We start from the raw sequence: 20060 nt of genomic DNA, 5'->3' as shown, positions 1-20060 counted from the left end.
CAGAAGGGGGTTGGCTACAGCCCTTTTGAACTTCTGTACGGGCATCCTGTAAGGGGACCCCTGTGTTTGGTGAAGGAAGGATGGGAGAGACCTCTCAAAAAGCCTGCAGCCAACATAGTGGACTATGTGCTTGGCCTCCGCTCGCGGATGGCTGAGTACATGGAAAAGGCATCTGAAAACCTTAAGGCCAGCCAAGAACTCCAAAAAGCTTGGCATGACCAAAAGGCTGTCTTGACTGTTTACCAGCCCGGACAGAAGGTGTGGGTGTTGGAGCCAGTGGCCCCAGCAGCACTCAAGGACAAATGGTCCGGGCCCTACACCATCCTGGAGAAAAAGGGAGAGGTCACCTACCTGGTCGACCTGGGAACTCCCCGGAGCCCCCACAGGGTGCTTCATGTCAACAGGCTAAAAGCATATGTCGACAGGAAGGACATGAGTTTGCTCATGGCCCTAGATGAGGGACAGGAAGAGGAGAGCGACCCTCTCCCCGACCTGCTCACTCAGAATCCTGACGATGGCTCGGTAGATGGTGTTGTCTTTTGTGGCAGCCTCTCCGAACATCAACAGAGCGACTGTAAACAGGTTCTTCAGTCGTTCAGGCATATGTTTTCTCTAACACCCAGTCAGACCGATTGGTGCACCCATGAGGTTGACACTGGTGACAGCTTGCCAGTCAAGAGTAAAATCTACAGGCAGCCTGATCACGTTAGAGACTGCATCAAAAGTGAAGTGCAGAAAATGTTGGAGTTGGGAGTCATTGAACCCTCGGATAGCCCTTGGGCTAGTCCCGTAGTTCTAGTGCCGAAACCTCACACCCAGGGTGGTAAGAGAGAGATGCGGTTTTGCGTAGACTACAGGGGTCTCAATGCAGTCACTAAGACTGACGCCCACCCAATACCAAGGGCAGACGAGCTTATCGATAGATTGGCTTCGGCCAACTACCTAAGTACGTTTGACCTGACAGCTGGGTATTGGCAAATCAGGTTAGCTGAGGACGCCAAGCCTAAAACCGCATTTTCGACCCCTGGTGGGCATTACCAGTTCGTGGTGATGCCCTTTGGTCTGAAAAATGCACCTGCCACCTTCCAACGGTTGGTGAATCAAGTCCTTACTGGGCTGGATGACTTCTGTGCGGCGTATCTTGACGATATTGCTGTCTTTAGCTCCACCTGGGAGGATCACCTGGTCCACCTGCGGAAGACGTTAGAGGCACTGCAAGCAGCAGGCCTCACTATCAAGGCCACCAAGTGCCAGATAGGGCAGACACAGGTTGTATACCTGGGCCACCTTGTAGGTGGAGGTCAGGTTCAGCCACTGGAGAGCAAGGGACTGGGCTCCTCCAACCACCCAGACTCAGGTTCGAGCTTTCTTGGGCCTGACTGGTTACTATAGGAAGTTTGTCAGGAACTATGGTTCAATTGTGACACCATTAAACGAACTGACAAGTAAGAAAATGCCAAAAAAGGTTCAGTGGACAGCGAGCTGTCAAAAAGCATTCGATGACCTAAAGCAGGCCATGTGCACGGCGCCTATCCTCAAGAGTCCGGACTACTCCAAACCATTCATTGTCCAAACAGATGCTTCTGAGTTGGGTGTGGGAGCTGTTCTTTCTCAACTGAATTTTGATGGTCAAGACCAGCCCATTGCTTTTATAAGCAGAAGGCTGACCCCTAGAGAGAAGAATTGGTCAGCTATTGAGAGGGAGGCCTTTGCTGTGGTTTGGGCCCTGAAGAAGCTGAGGCCATACTTGTTTGGTACTCACTTCAAGATTCAGACCGACCATAAGCCCCTCTTGTGGCTAAATCAGATGAAGGGTGAAAACCCCAAACTGCTTAGGTGGTCCATTTCCCTACAGGGGATGGACTTTACAGTGGAACATAGACCTGGTACTGATCATGGCAATGCCGATGGGCTCTCCAGATATTTCCACTTAGAACAAGAAGACTCACCTGGTCAAGGTTAGCTTATTGTTCCGACGTTTGGGGGGGGGTCATGTAGGAGAGTAGGGTCTGCAATCCTATGATCACCCAGATTTTTTGCTTTTGTTTCACTGGTTTACGACTTTCTCTGGCTGTGGGCCTGCTGATCAGACCCACAGCCTGGCTGTTCTCTTTCTAAATTACGAGATGTACCCTAGGTGCATTTACCAATTGGTACTGGGCCACCTTGTCAGACCCCGTAACGCAGGGCATAGGGGTACCCAGGGCCGCCAGGGGCTGAAGCATGTATTATGCCACCCCTGGCTGGCCTCCTAAATTTGACACAACTGGCTGCACGACAGCTGGGGCGAAGCCGTGTAACCACCCTTCGCTGTAGGTATACTAGCTCTATATCTAACCATACAATGGACACCCGAGTTCCTATCAGTCACTCCTATGGCAGGCCTTAACAATCCTGATGGCAGAGTGCGTGGGCTCGTGTGAGCTAGGTTCAGGCCCGAGCCGAGCCCGGTTGCAGCTTGCGGAATCAAGACCCAATAGCTGTTCCATGATAACGCGTACCATATCGGTAACTCCGGTGTCGCGTTATCAAGGCATGTCGAGTAAGGTGTCATACGAATCGGGGTGCTGCCCTCTCACCAATTCTGGCGATGAGGTTAGCATCCCACCCTTCTAGAGGGACACGACATGTACGTAACTGTGAACCCCGGTTAAAGTTAACTGAAGCCTTAGCTCCACAAAATGGATGCTGCCACCACAGACACGAGTCTGACCTCCTGCTGCTGGGAGTCCTTCCAGCGAGGAGCACTTGGACAAAGGGTTTCCTGTCGAGGGCGCTGTTCGCACCGTCCCAGACAGGGTTTGTGTATTCTGGGTAGGTAGGGCTTTGGCGAGAAGGTGACTGCGGAGTGGCACCCCGGTGCTCACTACGCATCTGCCGGTTAGAACCAGTTCCAGGGGCGACAGCCCTGGCCTGGGGAAAGTCCGGCAGGGGAGAGGGGTGTAACTACCCCCCTTCCTGGTCCCACCCTTAGGGCAGGACCTAGTCATGTACCCACCCCTTTTTTTAGAATAAAGACCGGAGCGGGGACCCTTCCAAATTAGATCATCTTTGATTCAAGAACTACTTTCTACGAAAGGACATTCAAGACTCTTCTCAAGATTTATCCCTTGTGACTAAGGAGTAGTCACCCCGCATCAGCGGGCACCAACTAAGAACTCTGCGGTTTGCTGTAAGTCCTTCCTCAAGGAATCCGACGGCCCAGCTCGACGAGAACCGGCTTCCCTGGCACCTCTGACCTCTACCCACGTCATCAGCTCAGCTGTGATCTGTGGGTGCGACGAGACCTCGAGGGACCGGCCATCATCAGAACCTGCACGCTCTTAAAAACCAGCACGACCATCGAGGTAACTCTCTGGTGAGTGCTCTGGGGTCCGAGAAGCCCCGACCCTGAGCCGCTCCAGCACCGAAGTGCAGTCTCCCAGCATCTCCACGATCTGCGTGGGGCCCTTCTGCTCGCCGCTCAGCACGTTGTCTGGTCACTAGCCGCTGGCTTGTGTCCTTCTGTGACGACATCTGAGAATCCGCACTGCTGGTCTGGTTGCTCCAGACTGGCCCTTGCTTCCATCTTTGCGAGAAGCACCCCGGACCCTCCTGGTCCACTCAAGACGCCCTCTTAGGCCCACCACGTGGCCCTGAGAACTGCCAAGGCTTGTTGCCCCATCCTGGGCCCAGCGACGCCGACAGCATCATCCTTCGTGGGACAGCTCGCACCTCCACCGTGGTCGCCGACAACGCCTCCTGGTCCGTGAGACTGCAGAGCCTAGCGTCGCCCACTCACCTGGTCGAGGTGACGGCCAACCGGTGCCTTCCTGGTACCCTCTGACTACTGGCTAGTAGTACGAACTTGGTCCCCTCTGCTTTCAGGTTTCTTCAATCTCCGATCCAGGCTTGGATCTCTACGAACTATTCAGCACTGGTCGCCGGCCAGCAACTCCTTTTCTTCCGGCTCCTGGCTCGTCAGCGAAGACCCCGACGCCTGTAAGACTTGTGCAGCCGCAGCCCTCGTGGCTAGGTAACTCGGCATTTCGGTGCCTGCATAGCCTCCTTACTCTAGGGTCCCTCGTCCCTCGCTTCCGACTTGCCTTATCGGGTCCGCCCGAGACCTTACTCTTTCCGTGTCCTCGGACACTTGTTTCTAAATTGTGCACTTGAAGTATTTGCTAAAGAGATTTGGTTTGTGCTTAGTACCCTGTCCTCATAAAGAGTACAGGGCTGTTGTGATTCTTAATAAATATACTGTTTATTTTCATAACACTTGTGTGGTGTCCTTTCACTGGGTGTTCAAGGGGTACATGTGTGGTAAACAGCTGGCTTAACACGCCCTCTCGAGTCTTTAGCCTTAGACTGCTCGTATCCACGCTACTAGGATAGCTGGTCTATAGGTTGACTTACAACCAAACACCATAAGGGTCGTTGGAACGATACATAGCGGTCGCTAGAATAGCGAACGTTGCATATCGGGCCAACTTCTCACACCAACGACGAACACAGAGTCAACCAACGCTACCTTTCGACGCGCAGGGGTACTGCTGGAGAATGTTTTTTACGGATCCAGTCTGACGCCTGGAGGTAATTCTAAGGTAAGGAATCTATAACTAACCATTTCTTTCAGATAACAGAGTACACATACATGCGTATATTGTATATTCCATACGCTTAAGCACACAGACTAAACACAACACAGACCGATTACATTGCACCTAAATTACACAGCACACACCATACAGACATGTTAAAAAAAGTACACACTGCGTACATAGATACACGCTAAACAACTTCACTTCAAAGACTTCTAATAGACACCCAGTGCACACAAAAAAAACAAAAAAAAAAAAACGAAGACTGACAATCCAGACGAACGCTTTGCACGCCGTAGTCCAGAGGTGGCCCTTCCACCCAGAATAAAAAATAAGTGACCGTTATTTTCTTTTTGGGGGAAAAGACGTTTCAGGCAGTGCAGAGCGCTACCCACAAGGGGGTACAGCAAACACCAAGCGAGGGGCTCCTCATCACGCCCAAAGCTCTTCTAATGTCCTCGATCCTTCAGAAATAGCAACACTGGGCAACAAAAATGGCAGTGGGGAAGGCCCCAGACACGGTGTATCACCCAATGAGAAGCAGGCCTGGTGAACCGCAAACTCCCACACAGGGGCAGATGCCTTATTTCACCAACTGACGGCTTTTCACCAATTTTCATTTCATGCATTTTATTGCCCAATGATTCTATGTACATAGTGCAGTCTTGGCTGGACCAAGGTAAGGCCCTTATCTGGACCCTCTGTTGAAACTTCTGCTCAGAGTACAGCTCGGACAGGACTCGGGAGCTCGAGAACATACCCCTATCAGCCGCACACTGACACAGGTTCATTTAAGGACATGAATGTCACCGGGAGGGCCACTGATCACAGGTTTGTGAGTATGTATGGCTTAAACCAGGACGTATGTACTAAGTTGCTCATAAAACTCTATTTAATGCACCCAGCGTCAGCACCCTTATCTTGCGGTGTGCACTAGCCTCCTGATGAGTGATGCCTCTTCGTCCAGTTTAAGGAAACTCCTTAAGGTTTGTCTCTTTGGGCTCCCAGGGGCGTTCATATCCATGGTGCAGCAGGTGAAATGACACCGAGAACCAGGACCCTGAGGGGGCCACTGCAACCCAAATATGGAGGTTTTTACTACCCGAATGCAGACTCAGGATGCCATTTGCAGTATTTACATCTACTCCATCCCCACTGCAGGCACCAAGGAACTTTGAGATCCAGCCCATTAAAATACCTATAACAAGTTTTATTTCCACCATGGTGTCTGGAATTAATTCTAACGTACGAGTTACTTACATTCGGTAACAATGTATCTGGTAAAGACGTTGTCTAGCCCCAGATTCCTTAACTTAGAATTATCCCCAGACATCAGACTGGATCCGGAACATTTTTGCAGCAGCACCTCTGCGCGCTGGGGGACGGCGCCACATGACCCCACCCTGACGCCATCCACAGACGTGACATCAGCGAGGTCATGTAAGTCTCTCCCGGCGCACTGACGTCAGTTGTCTTCGGAGAACTTTTCCGCGGAACAACGCAGAGCCACCAACAAAGCTGTGAAAGTAAGGTAACGGTGTGCGAAGGACGAAAAAATCTGTTAAACAAAGAAATCAGTTGGTGTATAACACCATCATGAAGGACAGTATCAGACACTGTCTATTTACAAACCAAGAAGTAAAGGCAGAGCATTGCTCTGAAAAACAACCCCGCAAAGCGAAGAGTGGACCCTCCACAGAGGCTGAGTAACAAGGGAAGAATATCTCAACAGACAAAAGGTAGACTGTTATTACAACATGGAACTGTGACGGCCAACAAAGGCTGAGCACAGGAAGAACAACAATCTACTGCGAGAAGGCAGTACAAGATTGGCTCTTCCCCTATAGTAATGGAAGGCCGAAGAACAGCCCAGCAGATCCCAAGAAGACGACTGCAGAGGAGACAAGAGCCCTAAGTCTATGGAGGAGGCGGGAGTGAAGGAAAACAACAGGGGAAGACCCCACACTGGAAGGACGAGAGTGGAGAAATGCAGAGAAAGGGAAGAAGAATCTACCGGTGAAGGTGAAGCAAAAAGCACCGCTTTACAGGAAAAGTAGCCACCTTGAGGGAGGCGGCTGCATATGTCAATTCTTAACAGGGTTCCACCAATTTGAGCACCCTGGATGAAGACCAGTGCCAATTGATAGGAGGCAAATTGGAGAAGCCCACCTGGCAAGGTCCTCACAGAACGGGGAGGATGGGTGGGCGTTAAGGAATCTGCGGCTAGACAACGTCTCTACCAGATGAATCGTTACTGAAGGTAAGTAATTCGTACATCTGATAGAGACATCTAGCCGCAGATTCTTTAACTTAGAATAGATACCACAGTCACACCCCAAGGGGGAGGTGGGTCTGCCACAGAACAACAAAGTGCCCGAAAGCACTGAGCTGGCCACAGAGGGACAAACTATGGGGAAAGCAGTGGCGGTGCAGCCAGTCAGCAACCCAAACAGCTCGGAAGAGCAAAAGACAACAGGAGGGTAGGTATCACAAGACCGCCAGAATGGCGCAAGACCATATCCGAGTGAGTATGAGATGTAGAAACAGCACTAAGCTGTATCCCAGAACGGAAGAGTGAGTTCATAACAAAGAACTACTCCCAGAGCTCAATGGTGCACTAAGTTGACACCAACCAAAGATAGAGGACAACATGGAGAGACGTAACCAGAGCCTACCAGGCGAGCCTACGCAAGGGAGGCCAGACAGGCAGTATCCAGGAAGCAAAGGGCAAGAGGCAGGAACTGAGCAACGTCTCAAAAGTACAGGCGTAAACATAAGGCACGCCAAGTGCACACTTCGTCACACGAAGGCCATAAGGGCAGAAAGCACCACGCTGAAGCACACCGAGGCGGACCACAACGAGAACATGCACATAGCAGACAGCTACTGAGACAACAAGGTGGCGTAGCTAAGATGAGTACGGGACTGCCCATAAAGACAGTTTGAAAGCCAAGGGGAGAACGCACACACGGGAGACAAAGACGCAGGGTGCAGCACCTCGGACGACCTTTATCAGAGGAGCTGTCCCGCAGGCACACCAGACACAGAAAGGAAAAAAACACATCCGAATGGTGTGGCTTTATAGGAACCGTGAAGAAGAGCACGCATAGCTGTTGAGAACAACATCAGATCTCCAGACCACCAGCTCCGGCCCGGAGGGGAAATGCACTCCCACAGAAGAGAGGGACTGTGCAGGACATGAACGGGAGAAACAAAACCCCCAAGAAAAGAGCATCCAGAAGCAGAGGTCCACCACAGGGAGCGGAACCCTAGGAACCCTCATTGCCGAAAAAGGCACCAAAGTGCACTATAAACGTGCTAAGAAAAAACACAGCTGTGCAGAACGATGGCAAGCTTGAGTACAAAGCACCAAAATGCTCCCCGAAAAACGGGGATATAGAACCAGACCTCGCAGAAGCGAAGAGAGGTGCAGGTGTGTAAAGAGGGATACCCGAAGGTCAATCCGTGTGTATATATATATATAGCAAAAGTGGCGAGCCCCGAGACCACGCAGCTGCGGGCGCCAGGGGAGGAACCCACCTAATGCACTCATGGCAGGAGGCAGCCTCATTTTGAAGTGTGTTGAAATACACTGAAAAGAGTTAGTATAAGGGAAAAAACCCTCAGAAGAGGAGAATGAGTACACAAGCAAGGCTCAAGCAAGGCGAGACCTGTGGCGTGCCCGAAGGCACAACATTGAAAACCGTTCAACGGTAAGATAATGGCGTCAGTAGACGTAGAGAGCCCAAGGGACCTCCAGGCCTGCCTGCCTGGCGCAGAGCGGAGCTACACAATAGCATACAGGTACCCCACTTGGAGTAGATCACGCCCCCAAGAAAAACAGGGGAATACCTCTTAGGGTAAACCAGTCAGAGGATAGAACACAACCAATCTGTGTAACACCGCCACAGTAGGCTTACTGCCAGCCCAAAACGCACAGTCGAACTGGTGGATGCTAAATGAAAGGGTAACCACCCCAGGATATGACAACCTGAGACCTGCTAAGTACAGACCTATGGGGGAGGGCGAAAGCTCGCAAGGAGGCGCTTAACTGCCGAATCGGCGTGGGTTTCAAACAAAAAAACCCCATCAAAGGGTAGGTCAACAAGGCGTTCCCGGATATTTTTTCCGGGAAGACCCAATCCCGCAACCGAGCATGGAGTCGTAGTGCAACCGAACCAGCCATAGCTCAGCTTTGGAATCCGAGATATCCAGGGCAGAGCGGATAGTAAATTACATCAGATCACAGCCGTCACGGATAAGATGGAGGAGGTCAACATGATCGCCCTCAGAGGTGGAAGATAGAAGAGACTCGGCAGAGTCCCAAAGGGCAGAAGTAGCCCGAGCCAAAACACACACGGTACTGAGTGAGCGAATAGCTGCACTAGTGGAGGCGAAAATATTAAGACCCCACAACTCTAGCCATCTGGACTCCCGGGAGGGAGGAAGCAGCAGCTGAGGCAAGGAAGTAAAAGCAGCTTGCTGAACAAACCCCTGAACGTCTGGATGAACAAATAAGCAAATTGGATCGTTTGGAGCAGGGCGGTGCATGATGGAACGAGCCACCGGATCACCCGACGCCAGCCGAGCCCAGAAGGGCATCATAAAGAGAAGATTTGAAAGGCAGAAGCGGCTCTACATTCCCCGAACCGTGGCGGAGGACATCCAACAGAGGGTCAAGAGGCAGGAGGACCGAACAGGCTGCATACTCAGAATGCAAGCGGCCAAGGAAACAACTCTTATAAATGCTGTACCAGCCTCTGTAGCCCTACGAGAAGAAGACAGAAACGCATCCATGGGTAAGAGCTGTAAACTGAGCCTCCAACCCCAAGGGGGTTGTCCGATGAACAGAGGATGAGACCGATGTCTAAATGAAGGAAGCCCCATTGACGAATGAGGGTCCTGAGGAGGCGGAGAGTTCGCCGGAGCCACAAACTCCAAGGGGGGGGAAGAGGCAAGGGCGGATCAGACGTCGCCGGACGTCGGGGTGACGCCAAACTCCCCCTGGAAGCCTGTGGAGAGGAGGCAATGATCCGGCGTCAAGACGTTGTCAGGGCGTCCACGGCCGGCGCCGACTCGACCTCAACCAAGACAGGCTCCGGGTCCGAAGAAAGAAATGGTGCCTGAGCCGGGGAGGCAAGTCTATGGCGCCGTAGTGGCGCCAACAGCCTCAACCACAACAGGCTCCGACGTTAGGGATGGAGCTGGAGCTGGGGATGCAAGCCTACGGCGCCGAACCAGCGCCGGGTCGGCCTCCGAAAAGGCAGTCGCTGTCCGGAAGGCAGAGGTGGGCTCAGAGCCAAGCTGCAAGCACCAGCAACCACCTGTGACGCCACAGGGAGCCCCACTGGACTAAGCGGCACTGTAGGGGTGCTTTAGGTCGAAGAGGGGGACCCAGCCGGGCCGTGCCCCGATGACACCATATCTCCATCATATCTAGAGGCAAGGGGCTCAGTTGCGGAGGTCCTGCATGTAGCAGATGGTTCAGAGGATGTCCCAGGGAGAGGAGGGGACCAAAGGTAGATCTGCAGGGCCGAGACATAGGCCGCCAACTGGGTCTGAGTCGCCCCTGCACCAGGAAAAGGCGGATAGGGGAGGGACGACTCCCACTCCCAGGGGCGCATGTCTGGAGAAATCCGGGATCTAGTGCCCCCAATAACAGAAGGAAGGGAGGTAGAGGACCTCGGCAGCATGCGCCAAGACTTACCAGGAAGGGGCGAGCAACACACACGGGAACCAGACATCAACCAATGCGCAAACGGAACCCATTGCCACCGGAACCCGCCGTGAAAGAGGAGGCCGGGGCCTGGACGACTCCAACCAGGAAAGGCGAGCCGAAAGTAGCTTCATACGACGCTCCCGCGGGGGCTTCGGCTTGAGTTGTTGGCAGGCGTGGCAATGCGTCGAGTTGTGGTGTTCGCCCCGACACCACATTCAGATACGGTATGGGTCCGTTGCGGACATTTGCCGCAAACAGGAGGCACATGTTTTAAAGCCCGAAGGCATCGCACACTGTGCCAGACGTGAAGCGTCAAAGGGGCCTGAAAACAGGCCAGAGGAACCGCATACTCCGGATCCGGCTTGCAAGCGGAAAAGAAGGAAACTGACATCAGCTTGCCGAGAGGAACTTATATGACCTCGCTGACATCACGTCCGTGGACGACGTTAGGGCGGGGTCGTGTGGTGCGTCCCCCGGCGACCCGAGGTGCTGCTGCAAAAAATTTCCGGATCCAATCTGATGCCTGGGGATAATTTTAAGTTAAGGAATCTGTGGCTAGATAGCTCTATCAGATATGGTGCTTTAGGATAAAAATGTCACAACAAAATTGTATTTTTTCAACATTAATAAACATTAATCAACAAAACGTCTTAGGCAAAAACAAAGCAATAATGCATACATACCTAGTAAAGGGACAATTCCTGCTGCGATAAGATATGGTACACATAGGGAAACCAACAGCACAGAGATGACTGGTGCTGCCAGTTTGCGAATTATAAAATGTAAGTCAATGTTACGGATTCCGTTTGCATAAACCTACAAGTAAACCATACACTAATTAAAATCTGAAAAATGTAAGAGGAACAAAAAAACCACAAAAATAAAAGACTTAACATCGTACAGTGATATATTATGTATGTGAACAAATAAAAAATATAGTTAGATATTTTATACAGCACAGAGCATACTCCAAAGCAGTTAAATGCTCTACTTACTCATCAATACACTGGACTCCTTCCTGACAAGAGCAGCTAATGTGCTCTCTAAAGAAAATGAGATTACAGAGCGATGCCTCTCCTTAGAAGTGGTAAGATTTTTCACTGTAACCCCTGACCTCTCAGGAGCAGGTTCAATAGAAGAGCCGACCATACATAGTACAGTTGCCAGTACGTCGGCTGTGACCAATAATTCTAAACCGTCCAGGGAGATGGTAGTCATATAGTGGAACCCCCAAGCAAGAAGAAAAGGGGGAGGGCTCAAAAAGTTCCCATTACCAAACCTCTTAAGCTCCCAAAAGTATCTCCTCAGCTTCACTTCGGGGAACACATTCAGAAACTACATCCATCACTCCCAAGAGATGACTTGTTCCAAATATTGGACCAGACCCTCAATACTCTCTTGCAGTGGACTATGATCAGACTGTCTAAAATAGAGGAGAGTCTAAGGCTCCTCCTTAATACCAAACTGAGGTCCGAGTGATCTGGGAAGGGCACATGAGGGAAATCTAAGCCATTCACAGCCACTGCCTGGGCATTCCATACATATTACTTATTCAACACCATACTTATGGGACGAAACACACTCATTGCGAGCATTAACAAACAGGAGATTGGATGTTTCCACTGTAACCCAAAGGCAATCTGTGATTGTGGGCACTAATAAGACCCCGATAATTCATCATAATTCATCCTACCCCACCCAGAGAGGGTGATCATCTGGGAAGAGAGGGAACTGTTATTAACTGTACTGGTATTAATGGAAGCAAAGCCAGTGGAGCTGTTGCTGTCCTAAACCATGGCCCTATGAATTCGCAGAGGACCTTGAACATGGTGAAAGATTAGAAATGCCACCGGTAGCTTGCCCTCTGGTTATGATTCTAGTCACCACCATGAACTAAAAGATTAAGCAGGAATCCACAGGTCAATTGATGGACTAGGTTTTACACTGGCTGTTTAAATTTTATATGGGTAAACCTAAGTTATATAATTACATTAATATGGCCAGATGAGTAAACTGGGTGAGTTGTGGCCCAAAATCTATTGAGGATGACTGTATAGTCATAAATTTTAATAGTCAATAACAAGTCAACCACTTATTGAATATATTGCCTGGTAATCCACGGTATGACACTTAGATCTTAGCACGTCCATTTGGCTTTTTCATCAAAACCCCCAAAGGTACACCCGGAATTTTCAATCCAGGGCTATTCCCATTTTTTATCCCAATTCCCAGCATGTATTAGCAAGTCCATTCCCGCCCACTAGAAATAGATATGCAGCACTGAGTGATCTTGAAGCGTGCGACTGACTCCCCAGTATCTCCAAATAAGCTCCGGTGTTCCTAGAAGTTCACCCCCACTCAGGAAGAAACTGTCATTCTGAAAGTAGACAAGGAAACTAAAAAATAATCTTCTAGAACATAGCAGGCTACAATCAGAAGAAAATAACCATGATAGGATATCCTAGTTTGTCACAAGGGATACCAATGTTTCCAAGAAACATGAGAAAACGAACAGATTAATGAACAAGTTACTTACCTTTGGTAACGATACATTAAGAAGAAACATTAGTTAGTTATAGATTCCTTACCTCAGAATTACCCCCAGGCGTCAGACTGGATCTGGAATGTTTTTTCATCAGCAGTACCTCTGCGAGTAGAAAGGTGGCGTCTGGCAGCTCCGCGTCCGTTGATGGTGTTGCGGGGATGACGTCGCAGTAGCTACTTAGAAGCCGCCTCGTGAGCTGTTGTAAGTTCTGTACATGACTTTCCCTGCCAGAAACGCAGAGCCATGCAAGACATTGACCACTGGGGCACAAAACTAGGGCCAAGAAAGGATATCCTTAACCCTAGAAATCAGTTCGCAGAACAGGGAGGATGGTTGGGGCGGGAAGAAATCTATAGCTAACTAATATTTCTTACAGATATATTGTTACCGAAGGTAAGTATCTTGTTCACCTGAAAGAAACACGTTAGTTATAGATTCCTTACTTTAGAATAGATACCCCAGCAATACCAACCCCGGTGGTGGGTCTGCGAACCAAGATCACACCAGAAAGTCCTGGAGAACAGAACGGCCTAAGAAGCAGTCTCTCCAAACTTGGCTGTCCAGACAGTAGTGTAAACGTGTGCAGCGATGCCCACGTATCATGTTGAGGAACTACTCTTCCCAAGGCAGTAGTGGCTCCTTTTTTAGCCATAGAATAGCATGCTTTGATACACAAAGCGACCCATCGAGAAATGGTTCGCTTGTGTACGGCCCATCCTTTCTTAGCACCCACGTAGCCAACAAAAAGTTGGTCATCCACCCGGAACTGTTTTGTGCGATCCAGACAGAAAGAAAGTGTACGTTTTGGGTCCAGACGGTGGAGCCTCTCTTCCTCTTTCGAAGAGTGTGGACGCGTAAAGAAGGTGGAAAAAGTGATAGTCTGTCCGATGTGGAAGGCAGTGACAACCTTGGGCAGGAAGGATGGACGAGTCCAAAGGACAACTTTGTCCGGATGTACAGAGAGAAAAGGAGGCTTGGATGAAAGCACCTGGAGCTCACTCACTAGTCTGGCAGAGGTGATGGCCACCAGAAAGCAGTTTTAAGAGTCAAGAGCCTTAACCCCTTCGCTGCTCATGACGAGCTCAGCTCGTCATGCAGTACACTGGTTGTGTGCTTATGACGAGCTGAGCTCGTCATGAACAATGGCATCCTGCATTCTTCAGCACAGTAGGGAAAAACCACTAGCAGCCAAGGTGTTAAAGGACAGTTGTGAAGCGGCTCAAAGAGAGCCTACTTTAAATAAGTCAAAACCAGGTTCACGTCCCACTGAGGCATAACAAAGGAAATAGGAGGAAAGAGATGAGTTATGCCTTTCAAGAAGCAACTTACAACTGGGGAGTTGAAAAGGGAAGGCTGATCTGGAAGCTGAAGGAAGGCAGAGATGGCCGAAAGATAGCCTTGGTAGTGCCCAGAGCAGAGCCTTGCTGGGCTAGAGAAAGAAGAAACAAGAGAACCTCAGAAAGAGGGGCAAAAAGGGGATCCACAGCCTTTGCTGTTCACTATGCCATAAACTTGTACCACCGGCAGGCGTATACCGTCTTGGTGGAGGGACGCCTGGCTGCCAAGGTTATTTATTTATTTATTCAATTTATATAGCGCATTTATCACCTATAGGTCTCTAAGCGCTTGTACAGAAGACACTGGACATTGCAAGAACGGGCAACCGGTTTATAAGACATCCCATGCCTCTTGGAACAGCACCGTTTTTAACATCCGATGAAAAGGCAATAGATTAGATTCCTTCCGAAGGCGATATGGCAATTTGTTCCAGACTGCCGGGAGTACGGTCTAGAAGGCAGGTCCACCCAAAGTGGACATACGGAAGCGCGGGCTGACCAACAGGATATCCTCGGACGAGCGCAATGTCCTCCTAGGGGTATACCGCAGCAGTCTGGCCATGATGTAACTAGGCGCATTCCCATATACTGCCTTATGCGAGATGCATAGACCTTTGAACATTAATTACCCTCTGCTTGATGGGAAGCCAATGTAATTGGCGCAGGAGCGGCGTAGCATGCGTGCTCCTAGATTTATTAAAAATCAATCTAGCAGCATCATTCATGACTATTTGCAGTCTTGAGAGTTGTTGCTGGGGTAGCCCAACATAGAGGGCGTTACCATAATCCAGTCGTCCTAGGATCATTGCGGACACCACACTCCTTAGGTAGAAAAAGACAGCAATTGAGAAATTTTTTGAAGTTGCCTAAGGAGGCCAACGCATGTGCCCACCACCGAAGACACTTGCTTCTTCATAGACAGCTTACCATCAATATGGATTCCCAGGCTTTTCACCACGGCTGCCGGTATTGGAGTCCTACCCAACTCCTTGGGCCAGAGCCAGTCGTTCCAAGGGTTGCCCGAGATGGAAATAGGCAACACCTCTGTTTTATCTGGATTAATCTTCAAGGAGTTGGTGGACATCCAGTTGATTGTAAACTTTAAGATGTTATGCAGCCTGGCTTGGGCTCCTGGCGAATCCTCAATTTGGATGATAATCTGTGTATCGTCAGCATAATTGTATGTCTGACAATCCATCTGATTGAGAGCAGAAATCAGTGGCTGCAAATAGATGTTGAAAAGGAGCAGCGAAAGAGCAGAGCCTTGCGGGACTCCGCAGGTAATGGCCGCTGCTGTAGATACTAGGTCTGACAACTGAACCCTCTGCGATCTTCCCTGCAGGAATAAAGTAAGCCAGCCTAGTGCGGTCCCCCCGATGCCCAGATCTCTCAGACGCTTCAACAGTTGACTATGACACACCGTGTCAAAAGCGGAAGAGAGATCAAGAAGCACCAGGGCCCCGGGGATCTTCTTATCAGCTCTGCATCTTAGTTCACCCAAAACGGATAACATCACCAGCTCCGTGCTGTGATGAATCCGGAAGCCGGCCTGATTTCACTCTAACAGATCGTTTGTCTCCAGGTGTTTCGAGAGATGCGTCAGAACATGCTGTTCCACCACTTTAGCTAAAAAGGGTAGTTGGGAAATGGGCCTAAAGTTCTTTAAATTTTTAACATCCGCCCCTGGCTTCTTAAGTAATGGAATCAGCCGGGCCTCTTTAAAGGAGGTCGGAACCTGTCCCGTCTCCAATGATCTATTTAGGAGCGCAAGGACGTCCTCCTCCATCCCTGGCATAGCCAGCTTAAAAACACTGGGAGGAGAGGGATCCACATGAGAACCTGACTTCACTCTCTCCACCAAGCTAACTAACCTCTCCTTCGTGATCAAGGGTAGTGAATTCAGGGAGTAGCGGACCTCTGGGATATCTGGTATAATTTGAAGTGGACAATCAAGAATAGGGGTACGAGATATTTCAGTCAGGAGATCTTCAATTTTATTCGTAAAGAAATCCTGAAAGTTCTGGCAGTCCTCCTGCAAGAACTCAGGCTTCTGCTCTTCATTAATCCTCAGTTCCGTAAATACCTTAAAAATTTCTTTCTGCGGATCACGAGCTGTCGCAATTCTGGTCTCAAAAAACTCCACTTTAGGGGCCAGAATAGTCTTTTTATAAAGCGCGAGCTCCTGCACCTATAGATTCTGTGCGTTCGTGTTATAGTCCTTCCGCCAGGCTCTCTCCACTTTCCGTTGGGTCTGCTTCCTAATTCTCAGGGTTTCGTTAAACCAAGGTGCTCCTGCCCCTTTGTCCATCCATTTCACATTTTTTTATCAGTGCAACGACATCAATGGCTTTCTTTAATTTGTCAGATAACTTTTGACTACCAACCTCGATATTCTCACAAATTGTATTTGATGCGGTGGAATTTAGTAAAAGATCAACCAACTCTTCCTCCTTCACAGTATTCCACCTCCTCACCATTTTCCACACCGCTCTGGGTTTGCCTCCACAGCTATATGCTGTCCTCTGGCCCCTGATTAAATAGTGGTCAGACAATACACACGGCGTAATAACAATCTGACCTGGGGCTGGGTCCGTCGTCCATACCAAATCTAAGGTATGGCCTTTGTCATGCGTAGGGCCGGTCACCAATTGGACCATGCCTAGAGCCAAAAGGGCCTCTTCTAGGTGTTGAGCTTGCCCTTCTTTAGGAGATATCTCCCAGTGGAAGTTAAAATCTCCCATCACCATCAGATTCTTATACCGAGTTCTGAGGTCATGGGCTACCTCCACAAAGAGATCCAAAAACGTTGTTTTTGTCCAAGGAGGACGATACACCAATAAGATAACTAGGCAGTAGGTGCCCATTTCAAATTTCACGCCCAGGACGTCTGCTCCACCGATATTATCAGCACAGACTCTTTCCGCCCTCCAACGACTATTATAAAGGAGTGCAACACCACCTCCGCTCTTTGTACCCGCACGAATAAGGCAGATCGCCAGAAAGCTCGGGGGGAGTGAAGCCACCACATCTGGGGTAGAAGATTCCTCAAGCCACGTTTGCGTGACCCCAGGATACCCACCTCCCCATCCTGTAATAGCGAGAAAATCTCCAAGTTGTGCTTCTGTAAAGATCGAGTATTTAAAAGACCATACTTCACAGTCATATCTACAACCCTCTTCCCCCTCCCCCCCCCCCCGTGCCCGCAAAGATTTGAGCAGCCCTTCCTGGCGTAGCAGATTCAGACATTCCTGACTAGGCTGCAGGTCCCCCAAATAAAGCTTCATTAGCGCGGCTCTACTGTACCTTAAAATTTGGCCTGGGGTAGTGGCCCCAGGTCCCGGTTGGTCGTGGATGGGCGTAGATGGGCTTGCCTCCGGCGTGCTCACAGCGCACCCGCTGCGCGCATTCGCTGCACGCTTGCATATGGCAGGTTTAAATATCTCACCCACGCTCACTCTTGCACTTATACACTTCACCCCCTCGCGTAAGGCCCCTTACATCCACACACCCTTTGGCTAAGGAATAGAAGATCCCCGCCAAAGAGCAGCAATTCTTGTTGCCCGACAGGCATTGCACTGCCAGTCTGTCGCAGGGGCAGGGTACCAATGATGACGCTGGACGATCACCGGGTGGGATTACAAATGTAGTCCAACCGGCGACCTGTGTGAGGTACCCCTATAAATTCCGAGAGAGGGTTCACAACACTCACTTATTTCACCTCTTTCTTTGACTTTGTTAGAGAGAAGCCAATAACAGTCTTCTAGTTGACTGGACCCGGGGAACTCTGTATTTCTTCTTTGTTGATAGTCTTTCCAGGACATATACATTGGACCCCTTTAAAAATTGTCCTAACCCCTTGTTCCCCCTTGTTGATACAAAAGGTTTAAATAGGCGTCCTAGGTGTCCGCCGTACAGCTAGAATGCTGCCCCAAGATGACGCCCACAGACGTCCCAACTATCCCCAAGATGGCGGTCAGGGATGATCGTAACTAAGACAGGAGACCCGCTAAGCAGCGGTGAGGGAACAATTAAAGTGCAGGTAAGCGGGCATCCAAGACTAAAAGATGGTCAGTGAGACCGTTATACCACCAGACTCTTATTAAAAATAAGATTCCTAAAAACAAAAAGCCTTGCTATAGGAGCAAAGCAACGCGCTATTCCTCGTAGCCTTATCCTTTACAATTAGAATGTTACCTGATAAGGGGACCTGTTACACCAAAGACTTCAGGAGGCAGGTGGAAAGACGTCAACTGACACCGCTCAATCTCCATGCAAAAAGGTGGAGGCTGGACAGATTCGGGTGGAGGACCGTCCCCCTGTTGCTGCGACAGAAGATCCTCCCGAAGAGGCAGTCTGATCGGAGGATCAATGGCCATGTTGAGCAGCTCGGGATACCAGACTCTTCATGCCCAATCCGGAGCCACAAGAATGACTTGGGCCCGGTCGCGCCTGATCTTCTTCAGCAATCTGGGCAGAAGTGGTAGAGGCGGAAAGGCGTACAACAGACCGCAACTCCACTCGCGTCAAAAAGCGTCACCTATCGAGTGCCGTTTTGGAAATTCCAACCCACAGAATTGCTGACATTGCACCTTCTCTTTGGTGGCGAATAGATCTAACCAGGGCTCTCCCCACTGTTGAAAGAGACCTTGCACCTCCTCAGAGTGAAGACGCCATTCGTGATCCATCATGCACCTGCGGATGAGTTTGTCCGCCCTGGTGTTCAGAAAACCTGTCTGGTGTTGAATTTATTTATTTGAAAGTTTTATAGAGTGGGAAAAAGACCCTTGCGGATATCACATCGCTTTACAAGGCGAGTGTCTATGTTACAAAGTACAGTACTTTACATCTCGGTTAAAATCAAGTCAAAGCGTGTTTACATATCATCTCGTAAAAGCAGAGTAATAAGGTACATCACAAAAACTTTACGGTGAGTCAGGAAAAGGGTAGAAATACTGTCTAGGATGCCTGGATGGTTCATGGGCATAATGAAGTTCAGTATCGAGGGTACGTTTGGTCTCAGAGATCCTTTAATCCATGCTAACGATATATCTGTAAGAAACAGTAGTTAGTGTTAGATTCCTTACCTTAGAATATTTCTAGGTGTCAGACCAGATCCGGAAAGTTTTCCGTAGCAGTACCCCTGCGTGTCTGTAGACGTCGTCTGCGGCTCCGCGTCCGTCGTCGGCGCCGGGATGACGTCATCGGAGTATTTAGACGACGCCCTCACGTGCTGACGTAAGTTCTTATACACAGCTTTTCCGCGCCAGAAACACAGATCCATGATAAAAACTAACACTGGTGCCATGAAACTAGGGCCCTCAAAGGAATACCTTAACCCAAGATATCGGTTCGCAGAACGGGGAGGATGGGTGGGGCGGTAAGGAATATAACACCAACTACTGTTTCTTACAGATATCGTTACCGAAGGTAAGTAACTTGTGCATCTGAAAGAAACAGGTTAGTGTTAGATTCCTTGTGAGAAGTTGGCCCGATATGCAACGTTCGCTATTCTAGCGACCGCTATGTATCGTTCTAACGACCCTTATGGTGTTTGGTTGTAAGTCAACCTATAGACCAGCTATCCTAGTAGCGTGGATACGAGCAGTCTAAGGCTAAAGACTCGAGAGGGCGTGTTAAGCCAGCTGTTTACCACACATGTACCCCTTGAACACCCAGTGAAAGGACACCACACAAGTGTTATGAAAATAAACAGGATATTTATTAAGATTCACAACAGCCCTGGACTCTTTATGAGGACAGGGTACTAAGCACAAACCAAATCTCTTAGGAAAATACTTCAAGTGCACAATTAAAACAAGTGTCCGAGGACACGGAAAGTTTAAGGTCTCGGGCGGACCCGATAAGGCAAGTCGGAAGCG

At 49.7% G+C, this 20060-nt stretch overlaps 1 protein-coding gene across 1 annotated transcript in view; it reads right to left on the bottom strand.

Moving 5' to 3' along the window:
• Positions 1–20060, bottom strand: part of MARCHF6 (membrane associated ring-CH-type finger 6) — a 1612715-nt gene that overhangs the window by 133069 nt on the left and 1459586 nt on the right. The window contains exon 24 of the mRNA XM_086965293.1: positions 10983–11115. Coding sequence (XP_086821419.1) covers positions 10983–11115 — 133 coding nt within the window. The remainder of the gene's footprint in view (positions 1–10982; positions 11116–20060) is intronic.

The sequence above is a fragment of the Lissotriton vulgaris genome, chromosome 4_1 (genome assembly GCF_964263255.1).
Source record: "Lissotriton vulgaris chromosome 4_1, aLisVul1.2, whole genome shotgun sequence".
In the NCBI taxonomy this organism is placed as follows: Eukaryota; Metazoa; Chordata; class Amphibia; order Caudata; family Salamandridae; genus Lissotriton; species Lissotriton vulgaris.
This window is presented reverse-complemented; position numbering and strand designations above follow the sequence as displayed.